The sequence below is a fragment of the Oncorhynchus kisutch genome, linkage group LG14 (genome assembly GCF_002021735.2).
Source record: "Oncorhynchus kisutch isolate 150728-3 linkage group LG14, Okis_V2, whole genome shotgun sequence".
Classification (NCBI taxonomy): Eukaryota; Metazoa; Chordata; class Actinopteri; order Salmoniformes; family Salmonidae; genus Oncorhynchus; species Oncorhynchus kisutch.
The window spans coordinates 82,240,200-82,259,964 of record NC_034187.2 but is presented as its reverse complement, the minus strand read 5'-3'; the positions used below and the strand labels follow the sequence as shown (position 1 = coordinate 82,259,964).

Below are 19,765 nucleotides of genomic sequence, written 5' to 3'. Positions count from 1 at the left end.
CCTACTCCACCACTACCACATATCTACAACACACTGTGTGCCCTCAGGTCCCTACTCCACCACTACCACATATCTACAACACACTGTGTGCCCTCAGGTCCCTACTCCACCACTACCACATGTCTACAACACACTGTGTGCCCTCAGGCCCCTACTCCACCACTACCACATATCTACAACACACTGTGTGCCCTCAGGTCCCTACTCCACCACTACCACATATCTACAACACACTGTGTGCCCTCAGGCCCCTACTCCACCACTACCACATATCTACAACACACTGTGTGCCCTCAGGCCCCTACTCCACCACTACCACATATCTACAACACACTGTGTGCCCTCAGGCCCCTACTCCACCACTACCACATATCTACAACACACTGTGTGCCCTCAGGCCCCTACTCCACCACTACCACATATCTACAACACACTGTGTGCCCTCAGGCCCCTACTCCACCACTACCACATATCTACAACACACTGTGTGCCCTCAGGCCCCTACTCCACCACTACCACATATCTACAACACACTGTGTGCCCTCAGGCCCCTACTCCACCACTACCACATATCTACAACACACTGTGTGCCCTCAGGCCCCTACTCCACCACTACCACATATCTACAACACACTGTGTGCCCTCAGGCCCCTACTCCACCACTACCACATATCTACAACACACTGTGTGCCCTCAGGCCCCTACTCCACCACTACCACATATCTACAACACACTGTGTGTCCTCAGGCCCCTACTCCACCACTACCACATATCTACAACACACTGTGTGTCCTCAGGCCCCTACTCCACCACTACCACATATCTACAACACACTGTGTGCCCTCAGGCCCCTACTCCACCACTACCACATATCTACAACACACTGTGTGCCCTCAGGCCCCTACTCCACCACTACCACATATCTACAACACACTGTGTGCCCTCAGGCCCCTACTCCACCACTACCACATATCTACAACACACTGTGTGCCCTCAGGCCCCTACTCCACCACTACCACATATCTACAACACACTGTGTGCCCTCAGGCCCCTACTCCACCACTACCACATATCTACAACACACTGTGTGCCCTCAGGCCCCTACTCCACCACTAACACATATCTACAACACACTGTGTGCCCTCAGGCCCCTACTCCACCACTACCACATATCTACAACACACTGTGTCCCCTCAGGCCCCTACTCCACCACTACCACATATCTACAACACACTGTGTGCCCTCAGGCCCCTACTCCACCACTACCACATATCTACAACACACTGTGTGCCCTCAGGCCCCTACTCCACCACTACCACATATCTACAACACACTGTGTGCCCTCAGGCCCCTACTCCACCACTACCACATATCTACAACACACTGTGTGCCCTCAGGCCCCTACTCCACCACTACCACATATCTACAACACACTGTGTGCCCTCAGGCCCCTACTCCACCACTACCACATATCTACAACACACTGTGTGCCCTCAGGCCCCTACTCCACCACTACCACATATCTACAACACACTGTGTGCCCTCAGGCCCCTACTCCACCACTACCACATATCTACAACACACTGTGTGCCCTCAGGCCCCTACTCCACCACTACCACATATCTACAACACACTGTGTGCCCTCAGGCCCCTACTCCACCACTACCACATATCTACAACACACTGTGTGCCCTCAGGCCCCTACTCCACCACTACCACATATCTACAACACACTGTGTGCCCTCAGGCCCCTACTCCACCACTACCACATATATGCAGTACAAACTCCATGTGTATGTATAGTGTGTATGCATGTGTCTGTGTTTATGTTTGTGATGCTTCACAGTTCCCGCTGTTCCATAAGGTGTATTTTAATCTGTTTTTTAAATCTAATTTTACTGCTTGAATGAGTTACTTGATGTGGAATAGAGTTCCATGTAGTCATGGCTGTATGTAGTACTGTGGAATAGAGGTCCATGTAGTCAGGGCTCTATGTAGTACTGTGGAATAGAGTTCCATGTAGTCATGGCTCTATGTAGTACTGTGGAATAGAGTTCCATGTAGTCATGGCTCTATGTAGTACTGTGGAATAGAGTTCCATGTAGTCAGGGCTCTATGTAGTACTGTGGAATAGAGTTCCATGTAGTCAGGGCTCTATGTAGTACTGTGGAATAGAGTTCCATGTAGTCATGGCTCTATGTAGTACTGTGGAATAGAGTTCCATGTAGTCATGGCTCTATGTAGTACTGTGGAATAGAGTTCCATGTAGTCATGGCTCTATGTAGTACTGTGGAATAGAGTTCCATGTAGTCATGGCTCTATGTAGTACTGTGGAATAGAGTTCCATGTAGTCATGGCTCTATGTAGTACTGTGGAATAGAGTTCCATGTAGTCATGGCTCTATGTAGTACTGTGGAATAGAGTTCCATGTAGTCAGGGCTCTATGTAGTACTGTGGAATAGAGTTCCATGTAGTCAGGGCTCTATGTAGTACTGTGGAATAGAGTTCCATGTAGTCATGGCTCTATGTAGTACTGTGGAATGGAGTTCCATGTAGTCAGGGCTCTATGTAGTACTGTGGAATGGAGTTCCATGTAGTCAGGGCTCTATGTAGTACTGTGGAATGGAGTTCCATGTAGTCAGGGCTCTATGTAGTACTGTGGAATAGAGTTCCATGTAGTCAGGGCTCTATGTAGTACTGTGGAATGGAGTTCCATGTAGTCAGGGCTCTATGTAGTACTGTGGAATAGAGTTCCATGTAGTCAGGGCTCTATGTAGTACTGTGGAATGGAGTTCCATGTAGTCAGGGCTCTATGTAGTACTGTGGAATAGAGTTCCATGTAGTCAGGGCTCTATGTAGTACTGTGGAATGGAGTTCCATGTAGTCATGGCTCTATGTAGTACTGTGGAATAGAGTTCCATGTAGTCACGGCTCTATGTAGTACTGTGGAATAGAGTTCCATGTAGTCATGGCTCTATGTAGTACTGTGGAATAGAGTCCCATCTAGTCATGGCTCTATGTAGTACTGTGGAATAGAGTTCCATGTAGTCATGGCTCTATGTAGTACTGTGGAATAGAGTTCCATGTAGTCAGGGCTCTATGTAGTACTGTGGAATAGAGTTCCATGTAGTCATGGCTCTATGTAGTACTGTGGAATAGAGTTCCATTTAGTCATGGCTCTATGTAGTAATGTTTGCCTCCCCTAGTCTGTGCTGGACTTGGGGACTGTGAAGAGACCTCTGGTGGCATGTCTTGTGGGGTATGCATGGGTGTCCGAGCTGTGTGCCAGTAGTTTAGACAGACAGCTCGGTGCATTCAACATGTGCTGCTCTACCTTCTGAATGCACCTTCTGAATGCACCTTCTGAATGCACCTTCTGAATTCTGAATGCACCTTCTGAATGCACCTTCTGAATTCTGAATGCACCTTCTGAATGCACCTTCTCGGTGCATTCAATACCTCTCATAAATACAAGCAGTGACGAAGTCAATCTCTCCTCCACTTTGAGCCAGGAGAGATTAACACGCATATTATTAATATTAGCTCTCTGTGTACATCCAAGGGCCAGCCGTGCTGCCCTGTTCTGAGACAATTGCAATTTTCCTAAGTCCTTTTTTGTGGCACCTGACCACATGACTGAACATGTGGTCAGTGACAAAACTAGGGCCTGTAGGGCCTGCCTTGTTGACAGCGCTGTCGGAAGGTAGAAACTAGGGCCTGTAGGACCTGCCTTGTTGACAGTGCTGTCAGAAGGTAGAAACTAGGGCCTGTAGGACCTGCCTTGTTGACAGTGTTGTCAGAAGGTAGAAACTAGGGCCTGTAGGGCCTGCCTTGTTGACAGTGCTGTCGGAAGGTAGAAACTAGGGCCTGTAGGACCTGCCTTGTTGACAGTGCTGTCGGAAGGTAGAAACTAGGGCCTGTAGGACCTGCCTTGTTGACAGTGTTGTCAGAAGGTAGAAACTAGGGCCTGTAGGGCCTGCCTTGTTGACAGCTCTGTCAGAAGGTAGAAACTAGGGCCTGTAGGGCCTGCCTTGTTGACAGTGCTGTCAGAAGGTAGAAACTAGGGCCTGTAGGACCTGCCTTGTTGACAGTGTTGTCAGAAGGTAGAAACTAGGGCCTGTAGGGCCTGCCTTGTTGACAGCTCTGTCAGAAGGTAGAAACTAGGGCCTGTAGGGCCTGCCTTGTTGACGGTGTTGTCAGAAGGTCGAGCAGTGCTTTATCTTGGACGTACTTCTCTCCCATCTTAGCTACTGTTGTATCATGTTTTGACCATGACAGTTTGGTCACCTCAACTTGCTCAATTTCCACATGATTTATTACAAGATTTAGTTGAGGTTTAGGGTTTAGTGAATGATTTGTCCCAAATACAATGCTTTTAGTTTTTAGAAATATTTAGGACTAACTTATTCCTTGCCACCCACTCTGAAACTAACTGCAGCTCTTTGTAAAGTTTTTGTAGTCATTTCAGTCGCTGTAGTATCTGATATGTATAGTGTTAATTCATTTCAGTCGCTGTAGTAGCTGATATGTATAGTGTTAATTCATTTCAGTCGCTGTAGTAGCTGATATGTATAGTGTTGAGTCATTTCAGTCGCTGTAGTAGCTGATATGTATAGTGTTGAGTCATTTCAGTCGCTGTAGTAGCTGATATGAATAGTGTTGAGTCATTTCAGTCGCTGTAGTAGCTGATATATATAGTGTTGAGTCATTTCAGTCGCTGTAGTAGCTGATATGTATAGTGTTGAGTCATTTCAGTCGCTGTAGTAGCTGATATGTATAGTGTTGAGTCATTTCAGTCGCTTTAGTAGCTGATATGTATAGTGTTGAGTCATTTCAGTCGCTGTAGTAGCTGATATGTATAGTGTTGAGTCATTTCAGTCGCTGTAGTAGCTGATATGTATAGTGTTGAGTCATTTCAGTCGCTGTAGTAGCTGATATGTATAGTGTTGAGTCATTTCAGTCGCTGTAGTAGCTGATATGTATAGTGTTGAGTCATTTCAGTCGCTGTAGTAGCTGATATGTATAGTGTTGAGTCATTTCAGTCGCTGTAGTAGCTGATATATATAGTGTTGAGTCGTCCGCATACAGAGACACACTGACTTTCCTCAAAGCCAGTGACTTGTCAGTAGTAAAGATTGCAAAAAAAAGTAAAGGGCCTAGACAGCTGTTGGACTGTGCCTCTGGCTATCCATACATTTTAAAAACAAGAACATGTTGCTGTCTGCTTTGCTTAATGTAGGGGATTTGAAATGATTTATACTTTTACTTTTGATACTTAAGTATATTTAAAACCCAAATACTTTTAGACTTTTTACTCAAGTAGTATTTTACTGGGTGACTTTCATTTTTACTTCAAGTAACTTTCTATTAAAGGTATCTATACTTTTACTCAAGTATGACAATTGGGTACCTTTTCCACCCACTCTTTTGCTAGTTTAATCGCTCCAGTCATTTCTAGACCCAAGCTCCCCACCTTTTTTGCATGTTGTACAGCCCAACATTGATTTCTGCATGACAAGCCAGGTTTTACGTATGCTTGTTCTTCAACTGCAAATTGCACCTGCTCCGAGCACTTCGTTGGTGGACGCACTGCCCTTCCCCTCCCCAGCTCTGACTCGCTAGTAAACCTATTAGCTAGTGGACGTGGTGATGTTGAACTGGTGGGATTAGCATCGCTGCTAGCTAGTAAACCTATTAGCTAGTGGACGTGGCGATGTTGAACTGGTGGGATTAGCATCGCTGCTAGCTAGTAAGCCTATTAGCTAGTGGATGTGGTGATGTTGAACTGGTGGGATTAGCATCGCTGCTAGCTAGTAAGCCTATTAGCTAGTGGACGTGGTGATGTTGAACTGGCGGGAATAGCATCGCTGCTAGCTAGTAAGCCTATTAGCTAGTGGACGTGGTGATGTTGAACTGGCGGGAATAGCATCGCTGCTAGCTAGTGTAACAGTATAACTTTAGTCCGTCCACGGGCGCGAACCAGGGACCCTCTGCACACATCAACAGTCACCCTCGAAGCATCGTTACCCATTGCTCCACAAAAGCCGCGGCCCTTGCAGAGCAAAGGGGAACTACTACTTCAAGGTCTCAGAGCAAGTGATGTCACCGGTTGAAACGCTATTTAGCGCGCACCACCGCTAACTAGCTAGCCATTTCACACTAGTAAGCCTATTAGCTAGTGGAGGTGGTGATGCTGAACGTCAAATTCAATTGCCTCTTCGGCAGGGTAGCCTAGTGGTTAGAGCGTTGGACTACTATCTGAAAGGTTGCAGGTTCAAATCCCTGAGCTGACAAGGTACAAATCTGTCGTTCTGCCCCTGAACAGGCAGTTAACCCACTGTTCCTCGGCTGTCATTGAAAATAAGAATTTGTTCTTAACTGACTTAACTAGTTAAATAAAGGAAAAATAAATTAAAATCACATTTTATTTGTCTTTCCCACGATTCAAATTCAGTATGGAGACGACTAGACTAGGCTACGTGACGTGTTCACAAGCTCTTCACAAGCCACTACTACCAAGACCTGTGTCAAGATCAGTTACTTACTCCCCCAGCCCTCTCCATAAGCTCTATGTACAAATGAGAGAGCAGGTCTGGGATCAGTGTAGCAGGATATGATGATTACATAGTAGGATCACAGCACTTTTACATGATGGTCTTTCTGGGGAACGGGGGAAATAACGAGGAGGCAACTTGATTTTACGCTGATCGATTTTATTAGAATGTCGACAGTGAGAACAGTGAGATAATTAAGCACTGCGATATGGCCAATATACCACGGCTAAGGGCTGTTATGCACGACGCAGTCTATGCTCTGCTAACAGCTTCCGTCTCAAATAATGCATGATAATTATAAAGGTATTGCAGTAAACTGTGATTCAAAATTTTTGGAAAATGATTCTAAATTCCTGACATTGTATAAGCTGTGTGTGTGTGTGTGTGTGTGTGTGTGTGTGTGTGTGTATGTGTGTGTGTCCTTAGAGCATTCCTTGGCATACAGTGTTGTTGACAGTAATTAACCGTAAAGTAATCTATCATCACTGTGAGACGATGGGAACCATTTGATGAGATTTTTCTCTAACCTCTTAGTTCTGCTGTGTCAGCAAGAGACTGATAAATGAGCTGGCTTTGGCAAACAGTCCCAGACATATCACAACGCCTTTGGAAAGAATTCAGAACCTCGTGACTTTTTCCACATTTTGTTACATTACAGACTTATTCTAAAAATTGATTCGATTTATTGATTCAATTTACACACAATACCCCACAATGACAAAGCAAAAAACACATTTTTAGACATTTTTGCAAATGTATTGAAAAGAGAAAAACTGAAATGTCACATTTACATAAGTAATCATAAGCTTTACACATGACTTTGTTGAAGCACCTTTGGCTGTGATTACAGCATTGAGTCTTCTTGGGAATGACGCTACAAGCATGGCACACCTGTACTCGGGGAGTTTCTCCCATTCTTCTCTGCAGATCCTCTCAAGCTCTGTCAGGTTGGATGGGGAGCATCGCTGCACAGCTATTTTCAGGTCTCTCTCTCTCTGTTCGATCAGGTTCAAGTCCGGGCCCTGGCTGGGCCACTCAAGGACATTTAGAGACTTGTCCCAAAGCCACTCCTGCGTTGTTTTGGCTGTGTGCTTAGTGTCATTGTCCTGATGGAAGGTGAACCTTCACCCCAGTTTGAGGTCTGAGCGCTCTGGAGCAGGTTTTCATCAAGGATCTCTCTGTACTTTGCTCCATTCATCTTTCCCTCGATCCTGACTAGTGTCCCGTTCCCTGCCACTGAAAAATATCCCCACAGCATGATGCCGCCACCACCATGCTTCACCGTAGGGATGGTGCCAGGTTTCCTCCAGATATGACGCTTGTCATTCAGGCCAAAGAGTTCAATCTTGGTTTCATCAGACCAGATAATCTTCTTTCTCATGGTCTGAGAGTCCTTTAGGTGCCTTTTGGCAAACTCCAAGCAGGCTGTCATGTGCCTTTTATAGAGGAGTGGCTTCCGTCTGGCCACTCCACAATAAATGCCTGATTGGTGGAGTGCTGCAGAGATGGTTGTCCTGCAGAGATGGTTGTCCTTCTCCACAGAGGAACTCTGGAGCTCTGTCAGAGTGACCATCGGGTTCTTGGTCACCTCCCGGAGTCTTTGTGGTTCCAAACTTCTTCCGTTTAAGTGTAGGCCACTGTGTTCTTCGGGACCTTCAATGCTGCAGACATGTTTTGGTAGCCTTCCCCAGATCTGTGCCTCAATACAATCCTGTCTCTGAGCTCTATGGACAATTCCTTCGACCTCATGGCTTGGAACCTTATATAGACAGGTTTGTGCCTATCCAAGTCATCTCCAGTCAACTCATTTTACAACAGGTAGACTCCAATGAAGTTGTAGAAACATCTCAAAGATGATCAATGGACACAGGAGCTCCTGAGCTTGATTTTTGAGTCTCATAGCACAGGGTCTGAATACTCGTGAAAATAAGATATTTCTGTTTTTATTTTTAATACATTTGCTTTTTCATTATGGGGTATTGTGTGCAGATTGATGAGGAAAACGTTTTCCATAGCCAACTACAACATTTTCCGTCAAGATAGAACTGCCAAAGGGGGAGGAGTTGCAATCTACTACAGAGATAGCTTGCAAAGTTCTGTCATACTTTCCAGGTATATCCCCAAACAGTTTGAGCTTCTAATTTACAAAATGTATCTCTCCAGAAATAAGTTTCTCACTGTTGCTGCCTGTTATAGAGCCCCCCTCAGCTCTGTGCCCTGGACACCATATGTGAATTGATTGCCCCCCATCTATCTTCAGAGTTTGTTCTGTTAGGTGACCTAAACTGGGATATGCTTAACACCCCAGCAGTCCTACAATCTAATCTAGATGCCCTCAATCTCACACAAATGATCAAGGGACCCACCAGGTACAACCCTAATTCTGTAAACATGGGCACCCTCATAGATATTATCCTGACCAACTTGCCCTCCAAATACACCTTCAATCAGGATCTCAGAGATCACTGCCTCATTGCCTGCATCCGCTATGGGTCCGCGGTCAAACAACCACCCCTCATCACTGTCAAACGCTCCCTAAAACACTTCAGTGAGCAGGCCTTTCTAATCAACCTGGCCTGGGTATCCTGGAAGGATAATGACCTCATCCCGTCAGTAGAAGATGCCTGGTCGTTCTTTAAAAGTGCTTTCCTCACCATCTTAAAAAAGCATGCCCCTTTCAAAAAATGTAGAACCAGGAACAGATATAGCCCTTGGTTCACTCCAGACCTGACTGCCCTTGACCAGCACAAAAACATCCTGTGGCAGACTGCACTAGCATCGGATAGTCCCAGCGATATGCAACTTTTCAGGCAAGTCAGGAACCAATACACACAGTCAGTCAGGAAAGCAAATACTAGCTTTTTCAAACAGAAATGCGCATCCTGTAGCTCTAACTGCAAAAAGTTCTGGGACACTGTAAAGTCCATGGAAAATAAGATCCTCCCAGCTGCCCACTGCACTGAGGCTAGGTAACACTGTCACCAGTGATAAATCCACGATAATCGAGAATTTCAAAAGTGTTTCTCTACGGCTGACCATGCTTTCCTCCTGGCTACCCCTACCCCGGCCAACAGCTCCGCACCCCTGCAGCTACTTGCCCAAGCCTCCCCAGCTTCTCATTCACCCAAATCCAGATAGCAGATGGAACTGCAAAACCTGGACCGGTACAAATCAGCTGGGCTAGACAAATCACTGGTCACGATAACAACACCCACCCGTAGCACGCGCTCCAGCAGGTATATCTCACTGGTCACGATAACAACACCCCCAAAGCCAACACCCCCTTTGGCCGCCTTTCCTTCCAGTTCTCTGCTGCCAATGACTGGAACGAATTGCAAAAATCGCTGAAGCTGGAGACCTATATTTCCCTCACTAACTTTAAACATCAGCTATTTGAGCAGCTAACCGATCGCTGCAGCTGTACCTAGCTCATCTGTTAGTAGCCCACCCAATATTCCTCATCCCCATCTTGCTTTTATTTACCTTTCTGCTCTTTTGCACACCAGTACTTCTACTTGCACATCTATCACATCTATCACTCCAGTGTTAATTTGCTAAATTGTAATTACTTCGCTACTATGGTCTATTTATTGCCATACCTCCTCACGCCATTTGCACAGACTGTATATAGACTTTCTTTTTTTCTATTGTGTTATTGACTGTACGCTTGTTCATTCCCATGTTTAACTCTGTGTTGTTGTTTGTGTCGCACTGCTTTGCTTTATCTTGGCCAGGTTGCAGTTGTAAATGAGAACTTGTTCTCAACTAGCCTACCTGGTTAAAGGTGAAATAAATAAATAATAATTACACACAGGACACTAACAATTGCACTCTGAGGACACTGGCTAGCTGTATCTCATTGTCTCAAAGTGGTTTCCTTTCCTAATGTCCTTGTCAACTTTCCTTCATTTGCACTGAGGAGAGGAAGACACTGTAGACTATTGAGATTCACCCACAGGTAGTTCCAAGGCCGTGTCGCAATACTCTTCAAATATTGCCTTTCCTCATCAGCACTTATATGGGTGACCGTGTATGACTGTGTGACTGTGTGTGAGACTGTGTGACTGTGTGTGACTGTGTGACTGTGTGTGACCGTGTATGACTGTGTGACTGTGTGTGAGACTGTGTGACTGTGTGTGACTGTGTGACTGTGTGTGACCGTGTATGACTGTGTGACTGTGTGTGAGACTGTGTGACTGTGTGTGAGACTGTGAGACTGTGTGACTGTGTGAGACTGTGTGTGACTGTGTGACTGTGTGTGACCGTGTATGACTGTGTGACTGTGTGTGAGACTGTGACTGTGTGTGAGACTGTGTGACTGTGTGTGAGACTGTGTGACTGTGTGTGAGACTGTGTGACTGTGTGTGAGACTGTGTGACTGTGTGTGAGACTGTGTGAGACTGTGTGACTGTGTGTGAGACTGTGACTGTGTGTGAGACTGTGTGACTGTGTGACTGTGTGTGAGACTGTGACTGTGTGTGAGACTGTGTGACTGTGTGTGAGACTGTGTGACTGTGTGTGAGACTGTGTGACTGTGTGACTGTGTGACTGTGTGTGTTGTGTGACTGTGTGACTGTGTGTGAGACTGTGTGACTGTGTGTGAGACTGTGTGACTGTGTGTGTGACTGTGTGACTGTGTGTGTTGTGTGACTGTGTGTGTGACTGTGTGACTGTGTGACTGTGTGTGAGACTGTGTGACTGTGTGACTGTGTGTGCCTCCAACATCAAATCAAATACATTTATATAGCCCTTCGTACATCAGCTGATATCTCAAAGTGCTGTACAGAAACCCATCCTAAAACCACAAACAGCAAGCAATGCAGGTGAAGAAGCACTGAGGCTAGGAAACATCTCTCCTTAATGAGGCCATCAACCGTGCAGCCTCCCTGATGTGTGAGTTGTTATGAGCATCAGACACACAGTCGGGGGGAGAGTTAAACAGATCAAAAACAAGCTAACAGAAAACATCAGCAGACAGCAGATACCAGGATTAGACAGCAGATACCAGGGTCAGACAGCAGATATCAGGGTCAGAGAGCAGATACCAGGGTCAGAGAGCAGATATCAGGATTAGACAGCAGATATCAGGGTCAGACTGCAGATATCAGGGTCAGACAGCAGATATCAGGGTCAGACAGCAGATATCAGGGTCAGACAGCAGATATCAGGGTCAGACAGCAGATACCAGGATTAGACAGCAGATACCAGGATTAGACAGCAGATATCAGGGTCAGACAGCAGATACCAGGGTCAGACAGCAGATATCAGGGTCAGACAGCAGATATCAGGATTAGACAGCAGATATCAGGGTCAGACAGCAGATACCAGGATCAGACAGCAGATACCAGGGTCAGACAGCAGATACCAGGGTCAGACAGCAGATATCAGGGTCAGACAGCAGATATCAGGGTCAGACAGCAGATATCAGGGTCAGACAGCAGATATCAGGGTCAGACAGCAGATATCAGGGTCAGACAGCAAATACCAGGGTCAGAGAGCAGATATCAGGATCAGACAGCAGATATCAGGGTCAGACAGCAGATATCAGGGTCAGACAGCAGATATCAGGGTCAGACAGCAGATATCAGGGTCAGACAGCAGATACCAGGGTCAGAGAGCAGATATCAGGGTCAGAGAGCAGATACCAGGATTAGACAGCAGATATCAGGGTCAGACAGCAGATATCAGGGTCAGACAGCAGATATCAGGGTCAGACTGCAGATATCAGGGTCAGACAGCAGATATTAGGGTCAGACAGCAGATATCAGGGTCAGACAGCAGATATCAGGGTCAGACAGCAGATATCAGGGTCAGACAGCAGATATCAGGGTCAGACAGCAGATATCAGGGTCAGACAGCAAATACCAGGGTCAGACAGCAGATATCAGGGTCAGACAGCAGATATCAGGGTCAGACAGCAGATATCAGGGTCAGACAGCAGATATCAGGGTCAGACAGCAAATACCAGGGTCAGAGAGCAGATATCAGGATCAGACAGCAGATATCAGGGTCAGACAGCAGATATCAGGGTCAGACAGCAGATATCAGGGTCAGACAGCAGATATCTACTACAAAAATCTCTGAAACTGGAAACACTTATCTCCCTCACTAGCTTTAAGCACCAACTGTCAGAGCAGCTCACAGATTACTGCACCTGTACATAGCCCACCTATAATTTAGCCCAAACAACTACCTCTTTCCCAACTGTATTTAATTTTAATTTATTTATTTATTTTGCTCCTTTGCACCCCATTATTTTTTTATTTCTACTTTGCACATTCTTCCATTGCAAAACTACCATTCCAGTATTTTACTTGTTATATTGTATTTACTTTGCCATCTTGGCCTTTTTTGCCTTTACCTCCCTTCTCACCTCATTTGCTCACATTGTATATAGACTTGTTTATACTGCATTATTGACTGTATGTTTGTTTTTACTCCATGTGTAACTCTGTGTCGTTTTATCTGTCGAACTGCTTTGCTTTATCTTGGCCAGGTCGCAATTGTAAATGAGAACTTGTTCTCAACTTGCCTACCTGGTTAAATAAAGGTAAAATAAATAAAATAAAATAAAATAAATAATTAGACAGCAGATATCAGGGTCAGACAGCAGATATCAGGGTCAGACAGCAGATACCAGGGTCAGAGAGCAGATATCAGGGTCAGAGAGCAGATACCAGGATTAGACAGCAGATATCAGGCTCAGACAGCAGATATCAAAGTTAGACAGAAGATATCAGGGTCAGACAGCAGACAGCAGATAACTCCTTTATCTCCTTCCCCAGAGTCAGGTGAACTCCTTTATCTCCTTTCCCAGAGTCAGGTGAACTCCTTTATCTCCTTCCCCAGAGTCAGGTGAACTCCTTTATCTCCTTCCCCAGAGTCAGATGAACTCCTTTATCTCCTTCCCCAGAGTCAGGTGAACTCCTTTATCTCCTTCCCCAGAGTCAGATAACTCCTTTATCTCCTTCCCCAGAGTCAGATGAACTCCTTTATCTCCTTCCCCAGAGTCAGATGAACTCCTTTATCTCCTTCCCCAGAGTCAGGTGAACTCCTTTATCTCCTTCCCCAGAGTCAGATGAACTCCTTTATCTCCTTCCCCCCAGAGTCAGATGAACTCCTTTATCTCCTTCCCCAGAGTCAGATGAACTCCTTTATCTCCTTCCCCAGAGTCAGATGAACTCCTTTATCTCCTTCCCCAGAGTCAGATAACTCCTTTATCTCCTTCCCCAGAGTCAGATGAACTCCTTTATCTCCTTCCCCAGAGTCAGATGAACTCCTTTATCTCCTTCCCCAGAGTCAGGTGAACTCCTTTATCTCCTTCCCCAGAGTCAGATGAACTCCTTTATCTCCTTCCCCAGAGTCAGGTGAACTCCTTTATCTCCTTCCCCCCAGAGTCAGGTGAACTCCTTTATCTCCTTCCCCAGAGTCAGATGAACTCCTTTATCTCCTTCCCCAGAGTCAGATGAACTCCTTTATCTCCTTCCCCAGAGTCAGGTGAACTCCTTTATCTCCTTCCCCAGAGTCAGATGAACTCCTTTATCTCCTTCCCCAGAGTCAGGTGAACTCCTTTATCTCCTTCCCCAGAGTCAGGTGAACTCCTTTATCTCCTTCCCCAGAGTCAGGTGAACTCCTTTATCTCCTTCCCCAGAGTCAGGTGAACTCCTTTATCTCCTTCCCCAGAGTCAGATGAACTCCTTTATCTCCTTCCCCAGAGTCAGATGAACTCCTTTATCTCCTTCCCCAGAGTCAGGTGAACTCCTTTATCTCCTTCCCCAGAGTCAGATGAACTCCTTTATCTCCTTCCCCCCAGAGTCAGGTGAACTCCTTTATCTCCTTCCCCAGAGTCAGGTGAACTCATTTATCTCCTTCCCCAGAGTCAGGTGAACTCATTTATCTCCTCCCCAGAGTCAGGTGAACTCCTTTATCTCCTTCTCCAGAGTCAGACGCCATTTTTATGTCTCTGTCTCCAGTAGGAAGGAAGTTAGAGGTAGTTTCGCAAGCCCATGCTAGGTAGTGTTGGTGCAATTGCTGGAAGTGTATGGGTCTCTACTAACATGAACAACACTTTACAATACAATAACATTCATCCATTATATAAAGACAATGAAAATGCAACAGTACCCAGCTTCACTGAGGAGTGGGGGCTAGCCCAGATAAGAAATCAACCAATGCTAGATCACTTCCTGACAAGATTAATTAACATAACAGAAAAACTATCGACCCACATCCAGCACAGGACTGGTGTGTGTCTCTATGGCGTGTGTGTGTGTGTGTGTGTGGCGTGGGTGGTGTGTGTGTGTGTGGCGTGTGTGTGGCGTGTGTGTGTGCAGCATGTGTGTGTGGCGTGTGGCGCGCGTGTCTGTGGCACGCGTGTGTGTGGCGCACATGTGTGTGGCGCGCGTGTGTGTGGCACGTGTGCGTGTGTGTGGCACGTGTGTGTGTGTGTGGCATGTGTGTGTCTCACTCCCATAATGAGAGAGGGAGAAAGTGTGTGTAGAATGATATCAGTGTTTCCCTCTGTCCTCAGACAACAGTAAAAGAGGATGCTAGTCAAGACAATTGAGCAGTCTCCCTCTCACCCACCTTCTCCCCAACAGAAAGCAGTCTCCCTCTCACCCACCTTCTCCCCAACAGAAAGCAGTCTCCCTCTCACCCACCTTCTCCCCAACAGAAAGCAGTCTCCCTCTCTCCCATATTCTCCCCAACAGAAAGCAGTCTCCCTCTCACCCATCTTCTCCCCAACAGAAAGAAGTCTCCCTCTCACCCATCTTCTCTCCAACAGAAAGCAGTCTCCCTCTCACCCATCTTCTCCCCAACAGAAAGCAGTCTCCCTCTCACCCATCTTCTCCCCAACAGAAAGCAGTATCCCTCTCACCCATCTTCTCCCCAACAGAAAGCAGTCTCCCTCTCTCCCATATTCTCCCCAACAGAAAGCAGTCTCCCTCTCTCCCATATTCTCCCCAACAGAAAGCAGTCTCCCTCTCACCCATCTTCTCCCCAACAGAAAGCAGTCTCCCTCTCTCCCATATTCTCCCCAACAGAAAGCAGTCTCACTCTCTCCCATATTCTCCCAAACAGAAAGCAGTCTCCCTCTCACCCATCTTCTCCCCAACAGAAAGCAGTCTCCCTCTCTCCCATATTCTCCCCAACAGAAAGCAGTCTCCCTCTCACCCATCTTCTCCCCAACAGAAAGCAGTCTCCCTCTCACCCATCTTCTCCCCAACAGAAAGCAGTCTCCCTCTCTCCCATATTCTCCCCAACAGAAAGCAGTCTCCCTCTCACCCATCTTCTCTCCAACAGAAAGCAGTCTCCCTCTCACCCATATTCTCCCCAACAGAAAGCAGTCTCCCTCTCACCCATCTTCTCCCCAACAGAAAGCAGTCTCCCTCTCACCCATCTTCTCCCCAACAGAAAGCAGTCTCCCTCTCACCCATCTTCTCCCCAACAGAAAGCAGTCTCCCTCTCACCCATCTTCTCCCCAACAGAAAGCAGTATCCAGGTACAGGACCTACATAGTACTGTTCTGGACTCTTTAAAGGTGACCCACCGGACTACCAGCAAAAGGCTGTGTGATGTCATAAGTTAAGACACATGACCCTTCTCACCTTCCGTCCCGTTGGCTCTGTCAGTGTGTCTCAGTGTTAGACACTTTCTCACCTCTCCTGTGGTGTGTGTGTGTGTGTGTGTCTAGACTCAGCCCTGTCGGCTCCTCTCAATGTGACGATAAGGGAGCTGGAGGCGAACACAGCCATAGTCACATGGGAGATACTGGAGGGAGATCCCGTCATCGGATTCGCCATCACACAACAGGTAAGGGAGTGTGTGTGTGTGTGTGTGTGTGTGTGTGAGTGTGTGTGTGTGTGTGTGTGTGTGTGTGTGTGTGTGTGTGTGTGTGTGTGTGTGTGTGTGTGTGTGTGTGTGTGTGTGTGTGTGTGTGTGTGTGTGCGCGCGCGCGCGCGTGCATGCGTGCGTGCGTGTTGGTAAGGGCGTTGGTTAGTTGAACTACAGTTGTGTGATGAGCAACCTTGTCTGAATCTGAGATACAGAAAACTCTTGTTTGCTCCCAGAGCTAATGCCTAGGCTTTGTCTCAGTGGGCCAAGTCAGTGGGCTAGGGCAGTGGGCTTTGTATCAGTGGACCAAAACAGTGGGCTAGGGTAGTGGGCTTTGTCTCAGTGGGCAATGGCAGTGGGCTTTGTCTCAGTGTGCTAGGGCAGTGTGCTAGGGCAGTGGGCTTTGTCTCAGTGGGCTAGGGCAGTGGGCTTTGTCTCAGTGGGCTAGGGCAGTGGGCTTTGTCTCAGTGGGCTAGGGCAGTGGGCTAGGGCAGTGGGCTTTGTATCAGTGGACCAAGACAGTGGGCTAGGGCAGTGGGCTTTGTATCAGTGGACCAAGACAGTGGGCTAGGGCAGTGGGCTTTGTCTCAGTGGGCTAGGGCAGTGGGATTTGTATCAGTGGGCTAGGGCAGTAGGCTAGGACAGTGGGTTTTGTCTCAGTGGGCTAGGGCAGTGGGCTAGGGCAGTGGGCTAGGACAGTGGGCTAGGACAGTGGACCAGGACAGTGGGCTAGGGCAGTGGACCAGGACAGTGGGCTAGGACAGTGGGCTAGGACAGTGGGCTAGGACAGTGGGTTTTGTCTCAGTGGGCTAGGGCAGTGGGCTAGGGCAGTGTGCTAGGACAGTGGACCAGGACAGTGGGCTAGGGCAGTGGACCAGGACAGTGGGCTAGGACAGTGGGCTAGGACAGTGGGCTAGGACAGTGGGTTTTGTCTCAGTGGGCTAGGGCAGTGGGCTAGGGCAGTGTGCTAGGACAGTGGACCAGGACAGTGGGCTAGGGCAGTGGACCAGGACAGTGGGCTAGGACAGCGGGCTAGGTCAGTGGGCTAGGACAGTGGGCTAGGACAGTGGATAGGACAGTGGGCTAGGACAGTGGGCTAGGTCAGTGGGCTAGGACAGTGGGCTAGGGCAGTGGGCTAGGACAGTGGATAGGACAGTGGCCTTGGACAGTGGGCTAGGACAGTAGGCTAGGACAGTGGATAGGACTGTGGATAGGACAGTGGGCTAGGACAGTGGGCTAGGACAGTGGGCTAGGTCAGTGGGCTAGGACAGTGGGCTAGGACAGTGGATAGGACAGTGGGCTAGGACAGTGGGCTAGGACAGTGGATAGGACAGTGGGCTAGGACAGTGGGCTAGGACAGTGGGCTAGGGCAGGTTAGTTATCTGATATCTGGTCTGTATCCTTGTGTTACGGCTCTAACCTTAACCCTAACCCCTCCTGTTGTCATTGGTTACAGAAGAAGGATGTGCGTATGCTGCGGTACATCCAGGAGGTGAACACGACCACGCGCTCCTGTGCATTGTGGGACTTGGAGGAGGACACGGAGTACATTGTTCATGTCCAGAGCGTCAGCATGGGAGGCAGTAGTCCTCCCAGTGACCCGGTCAGCTTCAGAACTCCCAGAGAGTCTGAGAAACTGGCCTCCACAGTACCAGGTAGGTACAGTACCAGGTAGGTAACACACACAACAGAATGACAAAATGTTCATTTTTGAATGTGGACAGAAAAAACCCCAGCAGGGAATTCTAATATTATACAACACCTCAATTACTTATAATGTTATACAACATCTCTACATTTCCCATAACGATTCCTGGCTATTCTACCATTTTGATACAGAGCAGCAACGCCTGGCTGTCTTTGTCATGTAATACAGCAACTCGTAACACTTCCAGGTTGACCATCTCCTCTCTCAGCGACCCAGATACACACAAAGGAAGAGAAGAGCTTCCCACAGAGAGAGGAATACATCGGCACTTACATCACACAACAGATAAACAGATGTACACAGGATATGATGGGAAAACATTAGAAGCACTGGTGCCAAGATAATATTTAGATAATGTTAAGGTAACGTTAAGGATTGTTGTATTCTAGTTCCCGTTTCTCAAAGTCGAAGTGAATCATAATAAAAAATATTACTAGAAAATATTCATATTCATGAAATCACAAGTGAAATATATTGAAACACAGCTTAGCCTTTTGTTAATCACCCTGTCGTCTCAGATTTAGAAATTATGCTTTACAGCCGAAGCAAGACAAGCATTTGTGTTTATCGATAGCCTAGCATAGCATTATGCCTAGCTAGCAGCAGGCAGCTTGGTCACAAAAATCAGAAAAGCAATCAAATTAAATCGTTTACCTTTGATGAGCTTCGGATGTTTTCACTCAGGAGACTCCCAGTTAGACAGCAAATGTTCATTTTGTCCCATAAAGATTATTTTCATAGCCAAAACACCTCCATTTGTACTTCACGTTTGGTTGAGAAATCCACCGGAAACTGCGTTCACGACAACGCCCAAAAATATTCCAAATTAGATCCATAATATCGACAGAAACATGGCAAACGTTTTTTATAATCAATCCTCAAGGTGTTTTTCAAATATCTATTCGATAATATATCAACCGGGACTGGTGGCTTCTTAGTAGGAAAGAGAGAAACAATGGCCGCATTTGTCTCTTACGCACAAAACACTCTGAGAGACTCCAGCTGACCACTGACGCAATGTTGACGTTCAGGCTATTTAAAAAAAAGAAAAAGCCTGAAACTATGCATTGTGACTCTAGACACATTAGGGAAGCCATAGAAAAAGGAATCTGGTTGATATCTCATTCACTGCTCAATAGGGATGCATAGGAACGCAGAGCTTTCTAAATAAGAGTCTCTTCCTGATTGGATTTTCCTCAGGCTTTCGCCTGTTATATCAGTTCTGTTATACTCACAGACAATATTTGTACAGTTTTGGAAACTTTAGAGTGTTTTCTATCCTAAGCTGTTTATATGCATATTCTAGCATCTGGTCCTGAGAAATAGGCCGTTTACTTTGGGAACGTTATTTTTCCAAAAACGAAAATAGTGCCCCCTAGATTCAAGAGGTTATTAAAAGACGTTATTGATTGATTGATTGGTTGAAAAATGTTCAGATAAAGTAAAAAAAAATATGTTCTTGAGACATTGAGAGACATCCTGAAGTAACATACAGGACATTATAAATCCTCCTAAATCACCAGATTATCACAGTAACAGAAGTTATAACGTCCTCCTAAACTGTCATGTTGGTGCTAATATGGTTCCCAATTAGAGGCAGCTGTTTATCGTTGCCTCTGATTGGGGATCAAATTTAGGTTCCCCACCTGTGTTTGTGGGATGTTGTTTT

General features: G+C 46.7%; 1 protein-coding gene across 1 annotated transcript in view; it reads left to right on the top strand.

Moving 5' to 3' along the window:
• Positions 1–19,765, top strand: part of LOC109883331 (fibronectin type III domain-containing protein 5-like) — a 66,195-nt gene that overhangs the window by 9,219 nt on the left and 37,211 nt on the right. Inside the window, exons 2-3 of the mRNA XM_031789066.1 lie at positions 16,249–16,367; positions 17,845–18,043. Coding sequence (XP_031644926.1) covers positions 16,249–16,367; positions 17,845–18,043 — 318 coding nt within the window. The remainder of the gene's footprint in view (positions 1–16,248; positions 16,368–17,844; positions 18,044–19,765) is intronic.